General features: G+C 46.0%; 1 protein-coding gene across 2 annotated transcripts in view; it reads right to left on the bottom strand.

Annotated features, from left to right (window-relative positions):
- Positions 1–11042: 11042 nt before the first annotated feature.
- Positions 11043–22510, bottom strand: part of LOC119405251 (membrane-associated protein Hem) — a 51234-nt gene continuing 39766 nt past the window's right edge. Inside the window, exons 19-24 of one of the 2 annotated variants that reach the window (XM_037672062.2) lie at positions 19532–19549; positions 17437–17519; positions 15984–16061; positions 15270–15354; positions 13893–14003; positions 11043–11384 (exon numbers count right to left, since the gene is read on the bottom strand). In XM_037672062.2, the coding sequence (XP_037527990.1) occupies positions 11077–11384; positions 13893–14003; positions 15270–15354; positions 15984–16061; positions 17437–17519; positions 19532–19549 (683 nt within the window). In that variant the 3' untranslated portion in view covers positions 11043–11076. The remainder of the gene's footprint in view (positions 11385–13892; positions 14004–15269; positions 15355–15983; positions 16062–17436; positions 17520–19531; positions 19550–22510) is intronic. The other variant, XM_037672063.2, reaches the window with a different exon arrangement.

The raw sequence follows: 22510 nt of genomic DNA, 5'->3' as shown, positions 1-22510 counted from the left end.
GCTCAAAGTTTTTAAACATTTTTTTTCCTTTCTTGGTCAATTTTATGTGCCATAAGGGAAGAGGACGTGCTATAGCTGAGCCAAAAGCAATTCGGTAAGTGACGTTGAATTTTCTTGAAGTCGTTCGCTCGATGTAATTCATAGCATTACCAAATTCTCAACCCACAAAAGTAATTCATTACATTACACATTGCAGCAAAAATAATTTAATTATTCTATTTTCATTACTGACAAGTCCGCTAAGGTGCTTCGAAGAGGCAAGGTTCTGCATGGCGTCGCATAAGCATCGTTACTTTGCCAGTGTCAGTGGTTGGCTCGCGTCACTGGGGGGCCAGTGACCTACGCCGCGCTGCTTCGGGGTTGTCACCAAAGAAAAAAACCACTGGAGAGGCGGGCGCTGCAATCGCTGTGATTTGCAGGGTTGGATCACGTGACCTCGCCTCGCTCTGGCGAAGGGAAGCGGACGGTTGAATTCCTTTGTTTTTAACCGCGATTTCGCGGCGTTTTCGCTTTTGAACAGCGCTGTTTTGCTCTCACTTCTTGTGTGTGGACCACTAGCGACTACACAATCCGGAAAAATGCCGTAAGAAGTATCGGCGGCATGGTACTTTTCTGCTTCGTGGCACAGCGAACTACGCACGGGAAGGGGCCAGGCGTGAGCGTTCACTTTTACCGCCACCCTGCTTTTCACGAGCATGATGACGCTGTCACCTAGCTTTCTTTTTTTATTTCAAGCCTATGATGTTACAATGGACACCGACCATGAATATTCACATAAAAGCAAGACGTTCCGGCTCCTGCACAGGAGCCTTGTCCACAGTTCAAAATGAATGCGCAAACAGTTCGGTTATGTATGTTTTACAATAAGACGTAGGCAACGTGCGGACATGTGTGGAAAGTTGCCGTCATGACGATTAAGCGAGGGCGCCGTTGCCTAGATTGTCAGAGATTCAAGATAAATCCGAGAAGTCCAGTTCTTTTCTGCCTCCCTTATGTTTGCCTTACCCTGTCTATTTCGTGGCCAGTTGCTTCTGCGTGTTCGACCAGCGCGGTCGATGAAACCTTTCTTACCTCATACGCGTGCTGTTTGAGTCTTTGCTGAAAGTTGCCTGTCCCGCCGACGTAACTTTCACCACAGCTCACCCCTCCCCCCGCCCTCGCGTCCATTTTAATTGTCCTCGTGTCTTTTGCCGACCACACGGGCTTCCGTCACACTCGACTTCAGCCCATGGGTTTCCTTGCTTATAGATTATTTCTGTAAAATGAGCCCATAGCCAGTGTCACTTGTTCTTATCTGTGTTGTTTTACGCTACAGGCGAAAACGTGGCCAGCTTCAAACACTGATTCACCTTCTAAGAGCAGCCGCGAAGTGTCATACTGCTTATCAATGAAGCTTATGCTGGATGCTGGTATTTTCATTGCAACATAAAATTGCCATTTAGACCACGGTAAGGTACACCTTGCAGCATGCTCATTCAAGTGCGCAAGGTAATACGGCCGCTAGCACACGGCGCATTTGCTATCACAATCGAGCCCGATCGGGACCGTATTTTTCGATCGCGATTGGCCCCTTTGTGCAAGCTGCATAACGGAGTCAATAGGAGATTTTCCTAATTCAGTCTGGCCACACTGATTTTTTTGCCGTCCGCCATTAGTAGGGCGTCATTTCAGGCAGTTGCATGGGCAGTGTCGGAGAGCCCACACTACAGCGTCTCGCTTACTGTTTTGGTGGTGATGTCGTGGTCCAAAAGTCTCGCAGTTATTCCGGAGACTCTTACGGAAGAAAAAGTGGAAGCCTACAGAGCCTCAAAAAGGTTAGCGAAGCACAACGATGAACGAAGTCACAAGTTTGCTGTGGAAAGCTACGTCCAAACCGCCTCGATCGAAACGTCATGGCTTCATTAACTTCATCCCTTGTCCACCAAATATTAAGCTGGCCTATCTGTAGGTATATAAAGCTGATCCAAGTTGTACTCAGCCTGGATACCGTTGGCAGAGAAATTAAAAACCTGTAGGCAAGATCCTTCTCGAAAAGTCCGAGGCGAAGCCTTACAAGTACTAAGAAAAGTTGCTCTCTGGCGGGCAGCAGGTGAGGCCTTCCTGCATTGGTACGGCAGTCAGCATAATTTCTTGACCATGCCTTAATATTTTCGCAGTTTTCTCCTGGGTCAAGGAACTCAAAAAGTTCCATGAAAGCTTTGTAGTATGGAAGGCCTGTATAGAACATCATGTCATCAGGGCTATCCCGAAAGCACTCAACGGAAAACTTTCGGCTCACGCGCTTCTCCAGCTGGCTACGCTCTTGTGCAGCAATGTCGAGCGCTCGCTCTGCTTTGTACAACGAACTTTTAATGAGCTCCACTTCTTCGGCTTTTTTCTTTACTTCCGACTCTAACGCACGGACACGCGCCGTCATATACGTCGAGTTGTTCGGTGAGGTCGGAAATCTTTAGCGAGCACGCACAACCACACACCACGCCATCGATGCTGCTCGTCACCGATATAGGAGAGCAGATGTCTACGTCGCTCACATCCGCGGTAGTCGATCGCCCGCCTTCGGAAGGCACTGTAGCGCTGACGAGGTTAAGTGGTTCTCGATTTCTTGGCTTTTTTCTTGGTGGAGGCCTCGGAGCACTAAACGCGAAGATGCTGGGCACGGCGTCTTGCTTCAAGAAACGACGGTTTCCGGCGACGTTTGGCAAGTAGTTTGCTTCAGTAAAATGCCTTGAACAAACTTTTGTGAACTTCGTCACGGTGAAGAAAGGGCCTTCGTCACGCTTAATAGCTATAATCCACCTTTTCCTCCAGTCCGTATCCTTCGGAAAAGAAAAAAACGAGACCTGCAAGAAAAGGTAGGCATCAGCCGCGCACCGATTGTAAACAAAGCCGCGGGTAAGCGCGCTTCTGCTTACCTTCGACCCATCCTCGTCTCGAAATCCTCTTTGCGTGCACTGCGGTACACAGCAATGGGCTGGCATTGCGCTGATCCCGTTCTATCGGAAACGGCAACTATTTGCGCAAACAGGATCGCACGCGAGCGTTCAATCTGAAGCGCGCGCGCATGTACTCTGACTGCTCTGACGGCGCGCCGGTAGCGCCGGCGCGCGACCTACTAATGGCGGCTGAGAAATGCTTCTCGTTGCTGCCGACAGGTGGCGCTGAATTAGGAAAATCTAAAGCGCTAGAAGGTAGCAACATTGGATTTAATTTGTCACACAAACAGGTCGGAGCGATGGTTGAGCAGAAGCTTCCAGGTCTATTTTATGCTGATGATATTGTCTTATTTGCGGAGAGTCAAGATGATATACAGCGACTGGCAGATATATGCGGAAGGGAGTGTGAGGCTCTAGGACTAGGATTTAGTGCAACAAAATGTGGATTGATGGTATTCAATGATCACGGAGACCATACGGTATTAATACAGGGCCAAAAAATACCGAGGGTAAGCGAGTACAAGTACCTCGGAGTATGGGTAAATGAGGGGGATAGATATATGGAGGTACAAGAGAAAGCATCGGTAGCAAAGGGAAAGAGGAATGCTGCAATTATGAAGCACAGAGCTTTATGGGGATACAATAGGTACGAGGTGCTTCGAGGGCTGTGGAAGGGTGTGATGGTTCCGGGGCTTACATTTGGGAACTCAGTGGTGTGCATGAAGTCAGAGGTGCAATCAGGAATGGATGTAAATCAAAGGACGGTGGGCCGCCTCGCGTTGGGCGCTCACGGGAAGACGACAAATGAGGCGGTAAAGGGTGATATGGGATGGACAGGCTTTGAAGTGAGGGAAGCGCAGAGCAAAATGAGATTCGAAGAGAGGCTGAGGAAAATGAAGGAGAGTAGATGGGCAGAGAAGGTTTTCAGGTATTTGTACAGAAAAAGCGTTGACACGCAGTGGAGAAAAAGAACTAGGAGGCTCACCAGTAAATATACGGCTGGCAGTGCGGGCGATATGGCAACAAGGAGCATTAAGCGGAAGGTCAGAGAGGCGGAGAGGACTTATTGGATGACAGCGATGGAAAAGAAGCCGGCTCTGAGTAACTACCGAAAAGGAAAAAACGAAATAAGGAGGGAAAGGTTTTATGATAATTCAAGGGGAAGCGCTTTGCTGTTTGAAGCAAGGTCGGGCTGCCTTAGAACGCGTAGTTATAAAGCGAGATTTAGTAACGAAGAAGAACAATGTACATGCTGCGGGGGAACTAAGGAAACGATGGAACATGTACTGATTGAATGTGGCGATATTCAACCAGGTATACGTGTGGGCACGAGTCTACATGAAGCCTTGGGTTTTAGGGACAACAATGGAAAGCTGAACACGTCCGCGATAGAAATAAGTAAGAGACGGTTAGAGTATTGGTGGCAGAAAAGTAGAGATAAAGAACAAAAATAAATAATGGGGGAAAAATAAGGTCATTCTGCCTTAAGAGGCAGAGAGATGGACCGTGAATTTATATTTTTTGGTATAATAACATAGATTTAATCAATGTAGATAAGGTATTTGGCCAACATGAAACAAGGAAGCTTTTTTTTTTTTCTTTTTTTTTTTTTCTTCGAGCCTGGTGGCAGACATGTCACCGCCCCGTTTTAAAGGGGACGCTCATAGCATCCATCCTCCTATTGTCGAAAATTTTCATCCCGATGTGGCTCGGTGACGATCGAAAATATGCACCGTACGTGTGGCGACTTTAGAAAATTCGCGCAATGAAAAGCAACAGATGGATATTGAAATCGTGCCGCAGACAAACTCATGTGAAATGTTGTCTAGCTACAACACTGAATGAGGCGCGCGTAGTACGTATGGCCCTCGTGCGTTTGTCTCCAATCATATGACAAAGGTTGCGGCTGCATGAATCTAAGCGTACTGGATTACTTCCCACAAAGCGGAGAAACCGCTTTCGTCGTGCTTCATAGGGCTATGTGTACTAAACAGGAGCGTAAATTTGCCCATGCTTGTCGTGTCAACCGCGGCCCGTTTTTATATGCAAACCTACAATGAATGAAGTTCCAGGGTTGCCCGCATTTCTTGCAGCAAAAATATGTTTATTTACCGCAAACACGCACTAAGGCCCATTCGACGCAACGTTACCTTTTACAAAAGCAGCGTGCGCGGCCCCCGTGGTTTCCATATCGGTGGAGCAGACAACGCCGGCGGTCAGGACGCTAAGGCATTATGAGGACGTAATATTTTCTTCTGAGCAGTTATTTAGCATTTCGTACGGTCAGTGACGAAGCCGCAGCAGCATTTTACTGATTTCGTCGAAGTGAAGCACAAGAATAATAATAATAATAATAATAATAATAATAATAATAATAATAATAATAATAATAATAATAATAATAATAATAATAAAGCAGACGCGAAAGCGGCTGAGCGGGAGAGGGCTGGCGGAGCAATCCAACCTTGCACGTCACAGGGATGCCTCCGCATGGCGGCGCCACGGTATGCCCTCGCGCCCAATACTAGAGTTAGCCTACTAGAGTGTACTAGATAGGGGTAGTGGGGCGAGGGAGAGCTCGCGGCAATGGCGCGCAGTGAAGCTCAAAGTACGGAAATTTTAACCTGCCGCGTGGTGGCGTTGCTGTGCCTTTCACCTGGCACTGGCGGCGCGCATGCCGGACGCGGTCATTTGGAATGTTTGGCGCGCCTCGACATGTTCTGCTGAATTTCTTCGCGTTAGCGTCTTGAATTGGGCTGGTTGGTACATAATGAATTTTGAACGAAGAAACAGCGCTAGAACAGGACGAAGACGAGAGGACACAAACACGGCGCTGACTAACCATATTCTATTGCGCTTGCACGTCAATACATACAGGGGAAAACACAATCAGCATACACATCGGGGACCGTGAGCAGTCATCTGGTAGATCACTGTAGGAAATGTGATTGCGAACCAGTTTTTAAAGATTGTGAAGTTCTAGGCACTTATGTAGAGCAACGCGAACGTGAAATATTTGAGGCTTTTTGCATCCAGATAAGTGGAGACTGTTGTGTCAGCGCAGCTTCGCTATCACTTTGCAAAAATGAAATGTATCTTTCAAAACGCTGATTTGCAACGTTACAGCGCTATCTTGTTCCCCGATGTGTATACTGATTGTGTTTTCCCCGGTGTATATTGACTTGCAAACGCAATATAATATGATTGTTATTCAGCGCCGTGTTTGTGCCCTCTCGTCTTCGTGCTCTTCTAGCGCTGTTTCTTCGTTCCATATTCTTCGCGTTATCGCGAAGGCCTGCTTCCCCCACTGCTGCAGACCTAGTTAACTTTCTCGATTACCTGGGCGAATGGGAAGCCTGCAGCCCTTGAAAGACGGGATTTCTAAGTGACTCCACGGCAACAGGACTGAGGGTCACCATTGCCAGCACGCTCTCATTACTTCAATACCTTACAGAATCACTTGGATTCAAGTGCATATTGGCTTCGCGTCTCAGTACAGACCCCATAGAGCACCACTTCGGTATTGTTCGACAGTCCAGTGGCTGTAACGCTCACTCGTCGCCAGAGCAGTTTCTGATCACTGTGAACTGCCTTTCATTCTACAAATTGCCAGAAGTGTTGGTGGCGCCAAGGCAACACCACGACAGGACACACCAAAGAAAATGACCTGCTCGGGCAAGGAAGCTGTATGAAGCACGGAAATGTTTGGTTTCAACCCCAGCTCCTAGTCACCACTTGTCTTTAGTTGTGGAAAAGAGTGCCTCACGACTGGTCTACTACATGGCAGGTTATGTAGCCAGGAAATGTGTTTTGAAGTTTGGCTGTTCATCATGCAGGGACCTTCTTATAAATCCAAGTGAGGTAGCAGAGAATCGGCTCCCGTCAGGGTTCACAGAGCAGTGTGACTGGGGCGGTCTTCTATATCCATCAAAGGAGCTTTACATTTTCATCTCTACACTTGAGGACCTATTCACAGAATGTTTTAGTGTCAGCAAGCTTCACACAAACAGCATATCCGATGTTGTGGCCCTTGTGAGCAAGAACTTTCTTCCTTCCAACACCGTGGGCTGCACAATTCACAGTGAATATAATAATAGTATCTGGGGTTTAACGTCCCAAAACCACGATTTGATTATGAGGGACGCCGTAGCGGAGGGCTTCAGAAATTTCAACCACCTGGGTTTCTTTAACGTGCACCTAAATCTAAGTACACGGGCCTCAAACATTTTCGCCACAATTCACAGTGAGGAAATTAGTCTCAAACTTGTTTCTTTTTATGTTCTTACGCGCCTGCACTTTTTGGTTAAATGCCTGAACAGGGCTAACAGCACTAAGCGTCAGAGGGCCAAGCACCTTAATATAATAATAATATCTGGGGTTTAACGTCCCAAAACCACCATATGATTATGAGAGACGCCGTAGTGGAGGGCTCCGGAAATTTCGACCACCTGGGGTTCTTTAACGTGCACCTAAATCTAAGTACACGAGCCTCAAACATTTTCGCCTCCATCGAAAATGCAGCCGCCGCGGCCGGGATTTGATCCCGCGACCTTCGGGTCAGCAGTCGAGCGCCATAACCACTAGACAACCGTGGCGGGGGGCCAAGCACCTTAAACTGAGCAGGACTGCTTAGATGAAAATTGTGCGCAAATTCATGACCCTTCAACTCGCTCACGTGCATTTGTTCCCGATGTATCCTGTTGTAAATAAAATGTTCCTGCTTGTTTTCAAATGCAATAAGCAGTTTTGGCAGAATGAATTGTTAAAAAGTACGCGGATTCACTTCAAAGACTGGATAAGAGCGCAGGCGCATCAATACGTTGGTAGGCGGCCGGCCCAGCGCGCTTGCGGCGCCCAGGTGAAAGTCGCAGTGGCGCCATCTTCCGTCGTCGATGCAAGTGGCCTCACCGGAGAGCTCGCCCTCACCCCACTACCCCTATCTAGTACACTCTACCAATACTAAAGAGACAGCGGAGATGAGTGGCACCTAGGTGGTCCTGGCTGTTGCTGTTTTGCTAAGTTTTACGAATTTTCTCTTTCTTTCTTTCCTCTGTTTTGTATGTCCTTTTTTTTTTGCCTTTGTTGATTTCTGTATTTCTTTCTCTCTCTTTCTCGACCTTTCCATCTTCCGTTTCGTTCTTTGTCTCTGTATTTGTCGCTTCAATTTCTTTCTAGCTCATTCTATCATTCCCTATATCTTTATCTCTTTTTTCTTTCTGTCTTTCGTTCTCTCCGTTTCTCCCTTTCTTTCTATGCTATGATTCACTGTCTCCCCTCCTCACCCTCACTTACCTTTCTACACCATACTATACAAGGCTCTGCTAGCGTGCCTGGATAGCCGAGTGGTTAAGACGCTAGACTTCGGGTTGTGGGTACGAGGCTTCGAATCTCGTTTCGCGAAAAATTTTTTCCCGTAAAATTTCTTTTTCTCCATCTTTGTTTATCTCTCTCTGAACTCGCTGTCCGAGCGATCGGCGCACGTGTTTTGACAGCGAAGCAGATGACGATGACGAAGAGAGCGCGTGCCGGTTTCGCGGCGCGGTTGTGGCATTGGCGGTTGCTGGGCAACGCGAGGCGCTCCGAGGGGCTTCGTTTACACATCAGTCTTTACGGTCGGCTTAAACAGCTTCAGTAACGATTGTTGGCAGGCTAGTTGGTGATGCATAACTTCGTATAACAGCCCGAACACGAGACGCGAAGACCAATTGAACACTGGGCACAGTGCTGGTAGCTGTTAAAAAATCCACGCAGAAACTCCTCGGGAAGTTGTCTGATTAGCAAGCGTAGAATGAATGAATGAATGAATGAATGAACTCAAGAAAGGGGCAATGGTACAGAGTGTGGTGGGAGGAACTGCTTGATGCAGGTCTCCTCTACCCTAGTTTTATTGCAGATTGCGCCCTTCCCTAAAGTCCCTAGAGACGAGAAAACAATCTGGGGACTTTAGCTTTCCCTAGAAGGCTGTTTTTGGTTGTCGTCGGCATGGCTTCTTCTTTCTAGCGTTCGTCAGCATACTGAGCGGCCCATTGAAGAACGCATGGCGAAACTAATGTCTGGCATCAAATTTTCGCAAATCCCGAATTTTCCTCATGTGCGCAATTCTCCATGTCGTCCATCTCTCCTAGTGTTCCTCCTCGCCGCGTGAAAAGAGCAGGGAGCGCGCGCATCTGCCAAGAGAAGTTCTCGTTCGCCCCTCGACAGCGTCTGTTGCTCGTGACACCAACTAATCGGACAGGTGACGTCGCGACGGCCGCTGGGAATAGGGGAAATGCACGACAAAGTGCACGCGAGCGCCTGATGGTAGTTTACCTTCGCCTAGTCACGTGGTACCGCAGCGGCGAGGCTCTGATCTAGCGCAGCTGCAACGCCTCTCCGCAGCGGATCACACGGTATGGCGTCACGACTGCCGCACTTGCGCTACGGCGGCTCAAGGTCGTTGCGACGCGATGAATGACCTTGAGAGACAGCGCAGTAGACCTTTCGCCCTAAAAATTGCGTTCAGGAGCTGCTGTCATCATGTCACATAAATGTGTGCTTTCTGGTCATTTGTATGACGTATGTGCATGGGCGTCGGCAGGGGGGTGCAAAAGGGGCACTTGCCCCCCTCAAGCCACACCAGCACTTGCCCCCACCCTAGCTACACCAGTACTCTCCCGCTCCCCCAGCCGCCATGCAACACTGCTTTGCACCCCCCAAGACAAAATCCTGCCGACGCTCCTGCGTATGTGTCAGTTCCGAAATGATAGCAGTTTCATTACATCTGAAGTATCAGCTAACACCATAAGCTCACCTTCAATGATACTCCAATCCCAGCAAAATTTCGAAAATATACGTAGCCTCGGAACCATTTCTTAGAATATGTGTACAGCAGACTGCAAGCTGAGGGCACCTGAAACGGGAAGACACCCCTTCATTGCTTGTCTAAAACCTTGTCCACAGTTGCCAATAACAATCCTTAATCACTTCTCACTTTCCCAGCTTTAAAACCGGTGTCACAGGGGCACATTTGGTCGCGATCGGGGCCAATCCGAATTAAGCTCGGCCCGGAACAGGTGCTGCTACACGGTCATCTTTAATCGCGATCAGATGCGGTTGGAACCAAGAACATTGACATCTAACTCCCAGATCACAATTTGACTGACGCCAGTGCCAAACTTGATCCGGATTAGTTTGAACTATGAGCGACCATTGCTGATTGTGATCAGGAAGTCTAATCCGTAACAGCCCTGACTGCAATAAAAAGTGCCTGTGTTGTATCGTTGCAACAGAACCCTAGTCAAGTGCGATCATTCTGTTAGCTCCTTGTGATCAACCAGACCATAAAAGGTTACCAAACAAAAACACAGCCAGTAAGGATGCTAAAGTGTGTTATATACTTCATTGATTTCACAGCAGCTTTTTTATTATTAGAAATGAAAACGAAAGTTACAGCTCCTCTTGTTTTCGATTTCTTGGTCATGCTTGCAAAGTGAAAGCACCCATGACTAGTACATTTAGAAGACAGTGTCTGCCATTTTTATCGATAAGCTGTTAAGTGGGCCCTCTAACACTTTTCAAGCTCCCATTTGTGGGTTGCATATACTGAATAAGGAACAGGTAAGTACAGCACGAACAGCAGCAACGGCGGCACATAACCCTCAAAAATTCGAAACACAAGAAAACGTCGCAATGCTCCGCTTCCTTGAGAAAAGCCCTTGTGTCATGTCATGGGGACGATAACTTCTGACAAATGAAAATGAGGCTTATATCATGAAACAGCGCAAGAAACAAGACGAAGACAAGAGTAGACAAACACAGCACTGCATTTGTCTCCACTCATCTTTGTCGTACTTCTTGCGTTGTTTCATTGTCAAATATCAGTATACCAACCAGCCCTGTTCAAGGAGCTAAAACGAAGCTGGCTGTAGAAAAGCTATTAAATTATTTAGCACACTCTGGGGCTTGGCGGTCCTCCTTCCTATGTTTTTGAGAAGTAAAATAAATAAAATGAAGAGTAAAACAAATAGATAGCGAGTCAGTACTTCTGCAAGTGGGAGCAAGCCTGCAGGTCTAACAAAAAAATGATTCTGCTGTGGCACCACAAGATGGAGCGAGTGCAGGTAAATCTGGAGGAGTTTGTTCACACTTTATTCGTGCACACCGATCAGGCCTCTGCCTTGTATACAGCGTGTGCGGCATTGCGGAGTAGGGCATATGGGAAACAGGATTCGAGCAGGTCCATGGTGAGGAATGGCGATTCGTCCACCAGCAGGTGGAGGAGTAGGAAGACGGCTTCACGACCGGCACCGGCTTCTCGGTCGGCTTCCTGGCCGAGCCGCAAGAGGCTGGACGATGCCAGGGCCAGGAACTCCTTGAGCCGGTCCTCGATGTCGTCGTGGCCGCAGATGGTGAATAGGGAACCCGCGAGAGCGTTGACCGCGTGGGCCAGGCAGTGCATGTTGTTGGTGTGAGCTGTACGAGAAGTGGCGTCTCAATACAGAGTCACGCTACCAGAAAAGGAGTGAACTCCCTTCCACCGGTGCGCACAAACTCTACACTCCAAGCCAAACAGGAATATTCGGGGAGTCTTTATGCCACGTAACAACAAATGTGGTCTGGCTAGATTGTGTTTCCTTTCTCAAACACTGCATTGCTCGCAGCTTTCTTGTCAAGAGTGCTATGTCGTGCCGATACTCATACACTGTTTGTGACTGGGATGTAACGGGTGCATGGCGATAATGCAAGGAAGGCACGTGAAATGGATTGTGATTACAGTAGACTCTCAGTAAACGGAACCTGAAGGGACCAGGAAAATGTGTTCCGTTTAACAGGAGTTCCGTTTACTGAGAGATGAACAGGGGTGCGGAATCCAAGTATGAAACCAATCGTGTTAGATGTAGTTGTTCCGTTTAAGCAGCAGTTCCGTTTAACAGATTTCCGTTAACTGAGAGTCTACTGTACTACTGTGTGCCAGAGAGGCACCACAAATACACCTTTTTTTGTCTTAGAGTGTAAATACAATGGCACCCTCTGGGGTGTCGTGCATTTCAACAACGGTAGTACCTTTTCGGTGTCTTTCTGTCATGAAATGACAATCACCCTCTCGCTTGCTTCTGTTTCCTACATTTTAACGCCCAGCACTCAGTATACTTCCAGGTCATGAGCAGCATGCGTGCTATCAGAGCAAAACAGCGTTCTTGATTGAAAAGTAGCAAGCGCAAACTTTGGAAGAAAGGAAACGTAAGCGAGACAATTATTGTTGAGTGACAGAAAGATGCCACAAAGGATGCAACTGCTTGTAAGAGTGTAGAAACAAGAAAATGAAAAAATGAATGATGAGAAAATGTCTTGGTACATTTTATTTCACAGCACGGTGCAACACGGTAGCACAGACATCTGCTGAACGTATTAAGAAAACCTGAACCCAAATTACAGCTAGTTTGCATAGCATGACAAACGTGGCTTTGCGAACCACTTTCTTGTTGACGCTGCATTCATTCCTCAATTTATGTTGGTGACAAGGTAAACAAAAAGCACAGAAGGCTAGCACAACTTTTAGGATTGCAGCCCAACTTCAAAGGAACCAAGTTGGTGCAACCGGTCTGTCCCCATACCTGTCAAGTCTGTGAACTTTAATAAAGATTGCCTAGATACGACAAAAAGAGGAAGCAGTATCAATAAAAAAAATCTTCCCGCAAGAAAATGATTAATGTGAAATCACATTACACACTTTAACCAGGATAATACAGCTTTAGACACAGCGTACAAGCAGCAAGCAAATTCGGAACAGCGATGATGAGCAACAGATTGCTTTTAGGTCACACTGACCTTTCCAGTGACCCTACTGTTCCCAGTTTTGCCAGCATAAGGAAAAATGTCAATACCGGGTTACTTCAAGCACATCTATAGAAATGTGTTTAAAGTCATCACACACCACTCTGGCGTCCTTTCACCATCGTGGAACTCCTGACAAAATGTTCGGAGGCCGAGTGAAAAGTCTCGGTAAATACGAATTATTTCAACAGCAAAGTGTTTTACGCCAGAGTCCGCAAAGAACAGACTCCTGTCATTTCCATCATAAAACCGACATCAATAAAAGCGGAGGAAGGTAGGGAAGAAATGTCTTGAAAAAGAAACAAACTTCGGCAGAGTTACTCAACAGGGGAACCGAACCTGCGACCCCACGGCTTTTTGAGCTCAAAAGCTGGACACGCTGACCGCTAAGCCACGAATACAAACAGGTTTTTAAGCTTGAACACGTCATCCATGCTTCACGCCCTTGACAAGCATGGCATCGCCATTTAGGAGCGGTGCAGCGAGGCACTGCATGGAGCGCTGCGGGAGCATCTACGCATGGCACGGCGCAGTCATGACACCGTTGCGAAGAGCACTGGACCAGCGGGAAGCACATTTTCACATGTTCGAGGTGCACACTACGAACTGGCCCACACGCACTTGTGAAGCTGAGTGCATGTAGCAACCTACTGGGTTGGCAATGACACTATGGACATAGGCGTGTGCACAGGGGGGGGGGGGGGGCAAGGGGGGGGGCGCAAAGTCAGCCCCACACATTGACATATAGGGAGGGGGGCGCTGCCACTCCGGAGGGGGGGGGGGCACAATGTCAGCGCCATACATTGACATAATTGAGAGGGGGAGCGCTGCGACAAACCTTCACCCCCCTGAAGGGGAACCCTGCACACGCCTATGACTATGGAGTTGGACTAAAATGGTCATCGGAAATGTCGCAGTGGGTGTCAACATGGTCGCATTCAGGTTGAAGGCTGCCATGATGGCGCACCGGCAATAAACAATGTCCAAACTGTATTTCTCGGCTTCCAACAGAGCTGCAATTACTTCTACAGAAACATGCTTCACTTTCACGTTATGAATTATTGCTATAAAAGAGGACCCAACCATTATTTTTTTTTTCTTATGCAACAGTGCAATATTCGACAGAGAAAAGAGGGCTCCACTCACCTTCCAGGGAAGGCTTGTAGACAGAACCTTCAGTGCGGGCGAGCTTTGGCAGTGAGACGGCCACAAAGACCATGAGCAGACAGGCCACCTGGTACTCGTCATCACCCAAGTCTGCAACATAAATGGGGTACACGAATAGCCCAGACAAGTAAGTCACAGGACTTCAACACATACACACACAAAAAAAGCCAGCCCTTTAGTTTACTGAGGTCAGATTAGCATGCCTGGGAACTTCGCCCAGTTTCTGCTATGTCTTGCTACTTGTATTTTTATTTCGAAACTGGATTACTGTTTCATTGTAACTACTTTCATTCCAGGTTGGATTACTAGTTAGCCTGTTGACTAGCATAAGGCCACTTTGCTGAGAGAACAAAGACACGTACGGCAACGATGATGATGATGATGATTATTGTGCCATTTTCGGTAGGACAATATACAGTGCTATCTTGCAGTGGATTGTAGAAGTTAATGAGCCAAGGGAACACACGCCATGGCACTCAATGAAACTGTTTCTTTCATCAAAATTATGGTGCTCTAAATGGTGGTGGTGGTGCTGGGGGGGAAAGGGGGTGGACCTTACGTAGGGGGAGGCCAAACACAAGTAAATTACAGTAATCTTTGCAAACACGCAATACACAGAGGTCTGATTCATTAGACGGGTGTGTCCAGTTTGCATAGACTATAGACATCTCTTTAGCAACTGCCAGCATTGTGTTTTTTCTTAGTTGCTATCGAATTAGATTTCGCATGGTCATATCATCATGTAACATTTCGGCATTCCCGATTCCTTGACTTTAACCATAAAAAAATACGTCAACAACAAAATGTCAACCACAGAAACAGCAAATATCAACCCTGCAGACAATCTAATTGCAAGCAACTCTTTAATAGCAATGAAACAGGGGCACAAACAGCTTCAGCCAATGTTATATGTAACAGTGTTGAGTGCATTTTCCACCTCCTCACCCACTGGGGGAAGGAGAAGGTGAGCCAGGAGTATATAAGAGGGATGCTAAGAAAAGCACATGCTGCCTTGATGTAGACAAGTCTTCTTGTCAAAATGTTCACTCAGCAACGTTCCTTCTTTGATGACTTCTCAACACAGTGAGGAGTAAAGGATCTTAGCTAGCTGAATAGAGTTCGTTGGCAAAAGGGCAACTGAGGTTTTATAGAAAAAAATCAATGAAACAAAGGTGATAATGCTCTAAAGCTTGTTCGAAAAACTGGTTTTGTACGAAAGGCTCAGAAATTCGTTCAGGGCCACAGGTGGACTTATTTAAAAATAATTAAAATTGGACTAAGAGGTACAAGAGTTAAAGAGTACAAGAGAGTGAAGAGGTAAAGGGCAATAAATAGTGTAAAAACAAGCTCCCTAACCATTTTTCTGTGACCTCAGGGCTGCCACCAATGCAGGGTCAACCTTGCACGGAAGTCCAGCCGCAGACGCCATCTCACTCACAACCTGAAACCACACATAGGAAATGACAGCTCTCCCCCAAACACACAGGCACATATGAAATCTACTCCCGGGATGTGATTAAATAAAAACAAAAGAGAAACCTGTGTATTTGCTAGCTTAACGCTGTAGCCTGCCAGTTACGCAAAAAGAAAAATTTCACTTGCTTCGTAGCATGTGATGACGTGTTATATGCTTGTTTTTTTTGTAAAGATATATTTCTTACGATTCAATGATGACATGACTTTTTTTTCGTTTTGTTAGTTACATACGATAACTTGCTTTTGTATTTCTTCTATAAACGTACTATATTTATTGTAATGCAACAGCAACAAGACAATCCAATAACTTGTTATAATACATGTTTGTATACAGATGTTCCCCTGTACGTTGAAGAATCTGACAACGGAAAAAAAAAGAGCAATGTATTCTAGTTGATGACATACTTTAAAAAAGAGACTTCCTCTCAGATGAAATTTGTCCCTGCAATTTACACAGTGGGTGCAGAATATCTAAATTATACGGGTACTATCAAACAACATCTATTCCTTCGTTTGCCTTAATATTTGCCTTTCCTTGTCTCTTTAGAGACTAGGTTAAGGAGTTTTAAACGCACCGACAGTGTCACTACTCACCAAGGTTTCTCCATTCGAGACATGGTGCTTCAAGTCTGCCACCGAGCTGAGCAGGAACGGTATCCGCACCGACAGGACCTGTGTGGCCCCAAACATCGCAAAATTATAAAAAATGTGCGCAGCTCGCACTAGTGATGCAAAGCCGGACGAACAGCAGAGCTTGCGGCCGACCTAGATTATTAGCATGGTCTTAATTAGCAAGGTCTTAATTAGCGTGGTCGTAATTCACGCACGGTTAACCTACATTACCTTAATTAGCATAGTCTTAATTGGCAAGGTTCTCTCCCTCTGTTCCTTTCACTCCTTTCTCCCACTTGTGTGTTCTTTGCTTTCTTCAGAAGTCACACACACTGAAGAAACGCCTACATTGCACATCCATCGTGTCAACCTCAATGGCTGTGCTGGCCACAGGCCTTATTATCTGCCGAATTACACTAGGCGATACGGAAAAACGTACTATAAACTATCCTCATTTCTCGAATGTACGTCGCCAAGAACAAACTGTCTTTACTAACAGTGAATTCGGAGATAAAGAAGAGGCTGAAGAGAGCACGTGCCGGCCGAGTTTTTGCGTCGCACGCGCTAGGCGCAGCTTAGTTTTCTGGTCGTGTGAAATGGCGGAAACAAAAGCTCAAACGGCTACGCTGTTAAAATACTTCGACGCTGCGTCGAAGTACTCAAGACAGTCAACAATTTCACACTAACAAGTTTCACACGTGGTTACGTGCATCGCAGTGGGAGAGAAACTTTGTTTGGTGCAGTGGGGCACTTTGCTCTGGAAGGTGCCCTCTGTACAAGAAGTTTTCCGTTCCCCAGTCCAAGAGCCTTCAAGCCTACAAAGTGGTCAGGGCTTCTTCTCTAGCCTACGAAGCCTCTATAGTCTTTATAACATTGCCTGATTTGTATGAAGCAGAGTACGCAATTCAGCACCTAACATTAAGTGCATAAAACAAAGCAGAAAACTGGGCTAGTTGGTATGGATTCTTAATTCACAGGAAGCGTGCACATAATTAAGTACATGGATTTAAGTCCCCGTAAATTAAGTGCATGATTCGTTTTTGTGTGATTTGCTAGTTTTTGGAGCAAGTTCAGGGCCTAAGTGAGGATCTCAAATGTGTAAGGCAACACTGTACAGGGCCATTAAAGGACATCGGTGCCAGTTGTAGCAGGGGTAGCTAAACCTCGGCTATGTTTTTGGAACGACATGTGTCAATGCATCACAATGACTTGTTGCAGCAATTACCTTGGCAACAGAAGCGTACTGCTGCCGGCCACATAAAAAGACTGATTTTAATGATGGCACGAAAGTTTCGCTTAACTGCATTGTACAGCAGCAGTAAAGTGTTTTAGACATCACTGTAGGTGACTGTACAAAGCACTAGCACTGTTTTCACCTGCAAAACAGTTCTAAAGTTAATTAATGCTACACTGAAGTAAGCACTGAAACACTCACATCATTCAGGGCCTCCTGAGCTAGCATCCGGAAGCAGAGAATGACTCCGACGATCGTCATCCGCTGAAGAACACTGTCCACATCTGCAGCGAACAAGTTATTTCGATGCAGTCGGGGCAAAGACAAAAAAGAAATGGTGCAGCAAGACCTCTCATGATCTTGGCAACTGTGTTTTCAGTTGCAAAATTAATCTGCATTCCAATTTCGGTGCACAAATGTGCCTTCATCCCTTTTTTGCCTAAGGGCCCGGCCATGCGGAACATGGCACATGCATGAACAAAGCTGCATCGCCATTAACACATCATTTTACACTCTATTTGCACTACACTGGGCAATCTTTAACCTACACAAGCTGTGTGTACGCACAACATATGCGGCTCAATGTTTCTACGCAAATGATATGTGCATATGCACATAAGCGTGCATGTTATTACGTACAGCACAGCGTTGCTAGACAACTGTCAACGGAGCCCTTTGTATTTGGCTGTGAGAGAAGTCCACTACGAAGTTCATCATCTCACTTCTCATTTTATTTATAACAGCCACTAGGAGGGCCACATCATTTTCAAATTTAAAAAATGCTGGGTAAAGAGCATGTATCACACATATAAACGAGTTTCTAGTCGCGTAAACAAAGTTCTATTGCCATTAACATTTCATTTTACACTCTATTTTCACTACACTGAGCAACGCTTAACCTAGACAAGTGTCTACTTAATCATGATTGGAGCTCAGCCTGTGTAGGCAGCATTAATGTCGAGTCTATCTACTGTTTAGCCATGAACGCAATAGCGTTAAAGAGCTCGATTCACAGAAATTCCGGTGTCGGCGGCAGTGGCGTCTTGGATGTGAGCAAAAAATCAGCATTGTCCGTGAGCGAAAATTCAAGGTACTAGATGCAAATAAAGATATGAGCCAGAGGGCGTCCGCAGTTTGCCTTTCCTTGCGGCATGCTTTAGGTCTCCACCGAGAAGTGAAGGCAGGCTTGCGATTGGGAAGGAGATACGAACACGTTCCTATTACGATCGCGTTTTACTCTTGTTGCCGATAGTGCAAGGGCTCCTTAATTTTTTTTTCTGCCTTTGCAATGTACAGCACACGAATGAAGCTTAAGACAGAACTAGAAAGTGTGCATCGTCTAGAGAGACCCCTGGCGAACACCGTGCAGCTGCTAGTCAGTGCAGTTCGTCTGAGGAGTTTGCTAAAACCCCATTCTCAATATAACCATGACTCCCAGGTTCCCGCGAAGGAAAAAATAATCTTAAAAAATATGTCTTTGCTACATAGCCTCGCTTTTAATTTTGCCTTTAAAATGTGCTTTTCTCGAGATGAAATTGTCGGCAACTTCTTGAGTTTGGTCACCTTGTTTTTCGTACTTGTGATGCTCGGATCTGGAGGAAATTTTTCCCACATATTCCTAAACACGTGAAGAGTGCCGATAGCTCCTTTAAGCTGTCGCATTACGTTTATAATTAATGTAAATTCCAAATAACCGATTACCGAGGTCTCAACATTTTAGGACTTCCCAGGTTCTAATTTTTCATGTTCATCAACATATTTTATACACTCTTCCTCAACAGCTTTTGGCATTTCACAGTTTAAGTAGAGGAATATGAGCCATTAATGGCTCATAAATATGGAAGTTTAGTGATAGAAAAAGTGAGGCGCAAGAAAGCCCACATTTTACACATTGCCATGATACAGAATGTAAACTATGCAACTCATCATAATGTTAATCAGGTACTTGAAATCAGTATTAAAAACTATGTAAACAGCAAAATCTTTCTTGCTCAGGGCTGTACATATATTTAAAATAACTTTTTTTTTCGAGTAGTGTCTCCCCTAATCACCAAACTGCTTCACCTGCCATTCGCAAAAAAAAGCAAGAGCAATGCAATGGCAAGCCTCTTAGCAGCGCAAGAAGCGATCGCAGACACAATAAATAAAAAGAAGAAAAAGAAAGAAAGATATACAACACTTATACCGAAAGGAAAAGACCGGAGTCGGCAAGGCCATATAGCATCAAGGCTAAGAATAAAACACTGAAGAAAAATAACGGACGGAACGAAATATGAGATAAACACGGCGGCCTTACGCTGGGCCATCCGGGGTCCTTGCGCAGCACGTGCAGAGAGAGAGAAAGAGAGAGAAAGGGCAAGCAGAGAGAAACAGAGGAAAAGGGAAAGGAGGAAGAAGAGAGGGGCACCAGTCAACACATCCCCCACGAGAAAGGCTGCCTTCCGCGACTGATCATCCAAATTGTAATCAACCTCAGGCACATGCCAGATGCAGCAAGGTAAGACTGAAACGGAAATCATCTCAACGCAATGAACGGCAATGCCACCTCGCGTGTTTTCGCCGTTGCAAGAGTTGGCGGTGTCTCATTTCACTTCCGAGATTGGGAACGCCTTTCGTCCGGCATTGCTGCAGCTGACACGTGCGTTCGATTTGTTGCAGAAAAAGCAAGCAAGTGCTGCATACCGAAATGCACTCTAATATGCAATGTGTTAAACAAAACACTATGAAATGCCACTTTCGTGACAAACATTCGAGTGGATGAACCAACAACTTAACTGTAGGAGTCCCCTACACCTTACGTACTGATTTATAAAACATGATTTGATAGGCAAGTGTTCGCGAAATAAATCTTTACGTACTTCCTAAGGCTGCTGTTCAGCCCATAATACTCTTGAGACATTCACAAAAGTGTGCATTCTTGGCCAGCACTTTTGGAAATCCTTTCTTCGTTCTCGTGAAGCAATGTGCTTCTGGCATGGCACGTTGCTGAAGTGATGAACATCCCATCCACTGCCTCACGCAAGGAGCCCACAGTGAAAACAATATCCTCAACAGCGATCAGCTAAGAATACAGCTTTGTGATTCATCGCATTTTTGAAAGCCCTAGTGTCACAGTGTGAACCCTTCCTGAACTGCTCAGCACCTTGCCAATGGTAGAATAGCACCCCAAATAAACTCCGTGCAGCCCTACCCCAATACGCGGTACAGTAAAAGCTTGTTAATTCGACACCCGTTAATTCGGAAATTCGGATAATTCGGACGGCTCTATTGGTCCCGGCCAAAGTGCATGTTAATCTATGGGACCAAACCTTCGTTAATTCGTCAGAATTGGGCTCCGCACCGCTTAATTCGGACAAATTCTGACGGCTGCCGCTACACAAATGTGTGGTAAAGCGGCGCTGGCACCACTGGGGCGAAACCGAAACTTGAGTGACATCGCCATCGTTATCAACTAGTGGGGGCGATCGCGGCATCACCGAACGTCAGCGTCTTCTTTCTTCGCTCCACTCAGGGCTGGGCAGTATCGCGATACAATAGTATCGCGATAGTATTTCAGAAATACTTTTGAGTATCTGTATTTTTGTATTGAGATACATTTGAAAAATGTATTTGTATCTCAGTAGTGAAATACTTTTATGATGTATCGCGTGTATCGCGATACTATGCAGGACGCGAGTATCTCGTTACATTTTTTTTTTGTCAGAAATGAGTTGAGGCGTGTTTCCAAGGGGGAGAATGTCGTTTTTTTTTGTTTGTTTTTGTGCCGAGACAAGCAAAGCGCGCCGCCGGTTGCAGACAGAAAGGGTGGCGATGGTTTCCCCTCAAGCACAGAATGGCCCAAAGCGCGCGACGCCTCAGACGGCAGAATCGCGGAGGCAGTGTTGTCGGCCTCTGCCAACGAAAGTCGCTGTCTCTCAGGGCCAGTGCAGCACGCCTAATTTTTTTCGGGCGGCAAGCCATTCGCTCAGTTCACTGGTGTTCATTAGTGATTCGAGTAATTTGCTTAAACTGTGCTATTTATAGCATAGCTCATTTTGTTGTCACCAAGTATGTCGATTTCGGTGTCCAGTGCTTGTTACTCTTGCTGTAAAATAGCGTACTTTTTTATTGCAATTGATGCGGGTAATTAGGTCATTATCACTAATTATGTACTTTGTAACCCCCCCCCCCCCTGTAATGTCTTAATGGCGCTGAGGGTGCTGTAATGAATTGAACTGAAAGTATCAATGCGCTGCAACTTTACTTGCAACATTATGCTGCACTTATAAATGTCTTTGCAGAGTATGAGCATCCTTGAAATGAAAAAAAAAATGTATTCCAGTATCTGTATCGCTGTATCCGTAATCCGGAATACTTTTTTCGTTCTATTGCGGAAGTATCTCCAAAATATCCCGTTATGCTAAAGGCAATTGTATATCAGCATCTGTATTTTGGGCTTCCAGTGCATGTATTTCGATATCTGTATTCTGGAATACTTTTCCGAGTATCTCTGCCCAGGCCTGGCTCCACTGCGCCTCCGACGCCATTTTCCCTTGTGTTGTGTCGGCACCGTCTCTTCCTGCGGAGTTCTTGTTTTTTCCCGTTGTGACCGTGTTTACATGTGAGGCCCGAGCATGCGGCAGTAGCTGACGGTGGCATCGACGAGGTGTCAGCCGAATCAACCGACGGTGACTGCCCGACCTTCGATGCTGTCCTTCCCACAGATATGACCCTTCAGGACTACATCGCGATTGATGATTGTGTCGCCACGACTGGTCTCCTGCCCGATCAAGAAATTATTAATGATGTCGCGACCTCATCGCACCTCACGGGAAGTCTCGGAGGCGCTTTTGATATTAGAGGGCGTTTGCCTGAGCACTTCCGACAGTTTGCGTGCTGTTGGCCATTTGGAAAAGTTAAGAAAAATTGTAATGTAAGCCGGAATCTGCGTGAAAACGCAGACGACCATTACAAAATACTTCAGCAAATAAAGGTATGCTTCTCCAACTTGATTTTAATGTTGTTTTTCCTGTTAATTCGTTAATTCGGCATTCGGTTAATTCGGACATTTTTTCCGGTCCCGTGAAATCCGAATTAACAAGCTTTTACTGTATTAGCTAACTTGAGCTATTGACATCTCTGTAAGTATTCCACTGCTAATGACACAGCGCATTTGGAATTTCAGAGCACACCAAGAGTGATCTTAGATTCAGTAGCGTCAGTGCTATAATCGCCTCATTTGAAGAGATACGCGATTTTGTCGACACATTTAGGCATTCGCAGAAGTTGCATGCAA

This window comes from Rhipicephalus sanguineus, chromosome 9 (genome assembly GCF_013339695.2).
Source record: "Rhipicephalus sanguineus isolate Rsan-2018 chromosome 9, BIME_Rsan_1.4, whole genome shotgun sequence".
In the NCBI taxonomy this organism is placed as follows: domain Eukaryota; kingdom Metazoa; phylum Arthropoda; class Arachnida; order Ixodida; family Ixodidae; genus Rhipicephalus; species Rhipicephalus sanguineus.
This window is presented reverse-complemented; position numbering and strand designations above follow the sequence as displayed.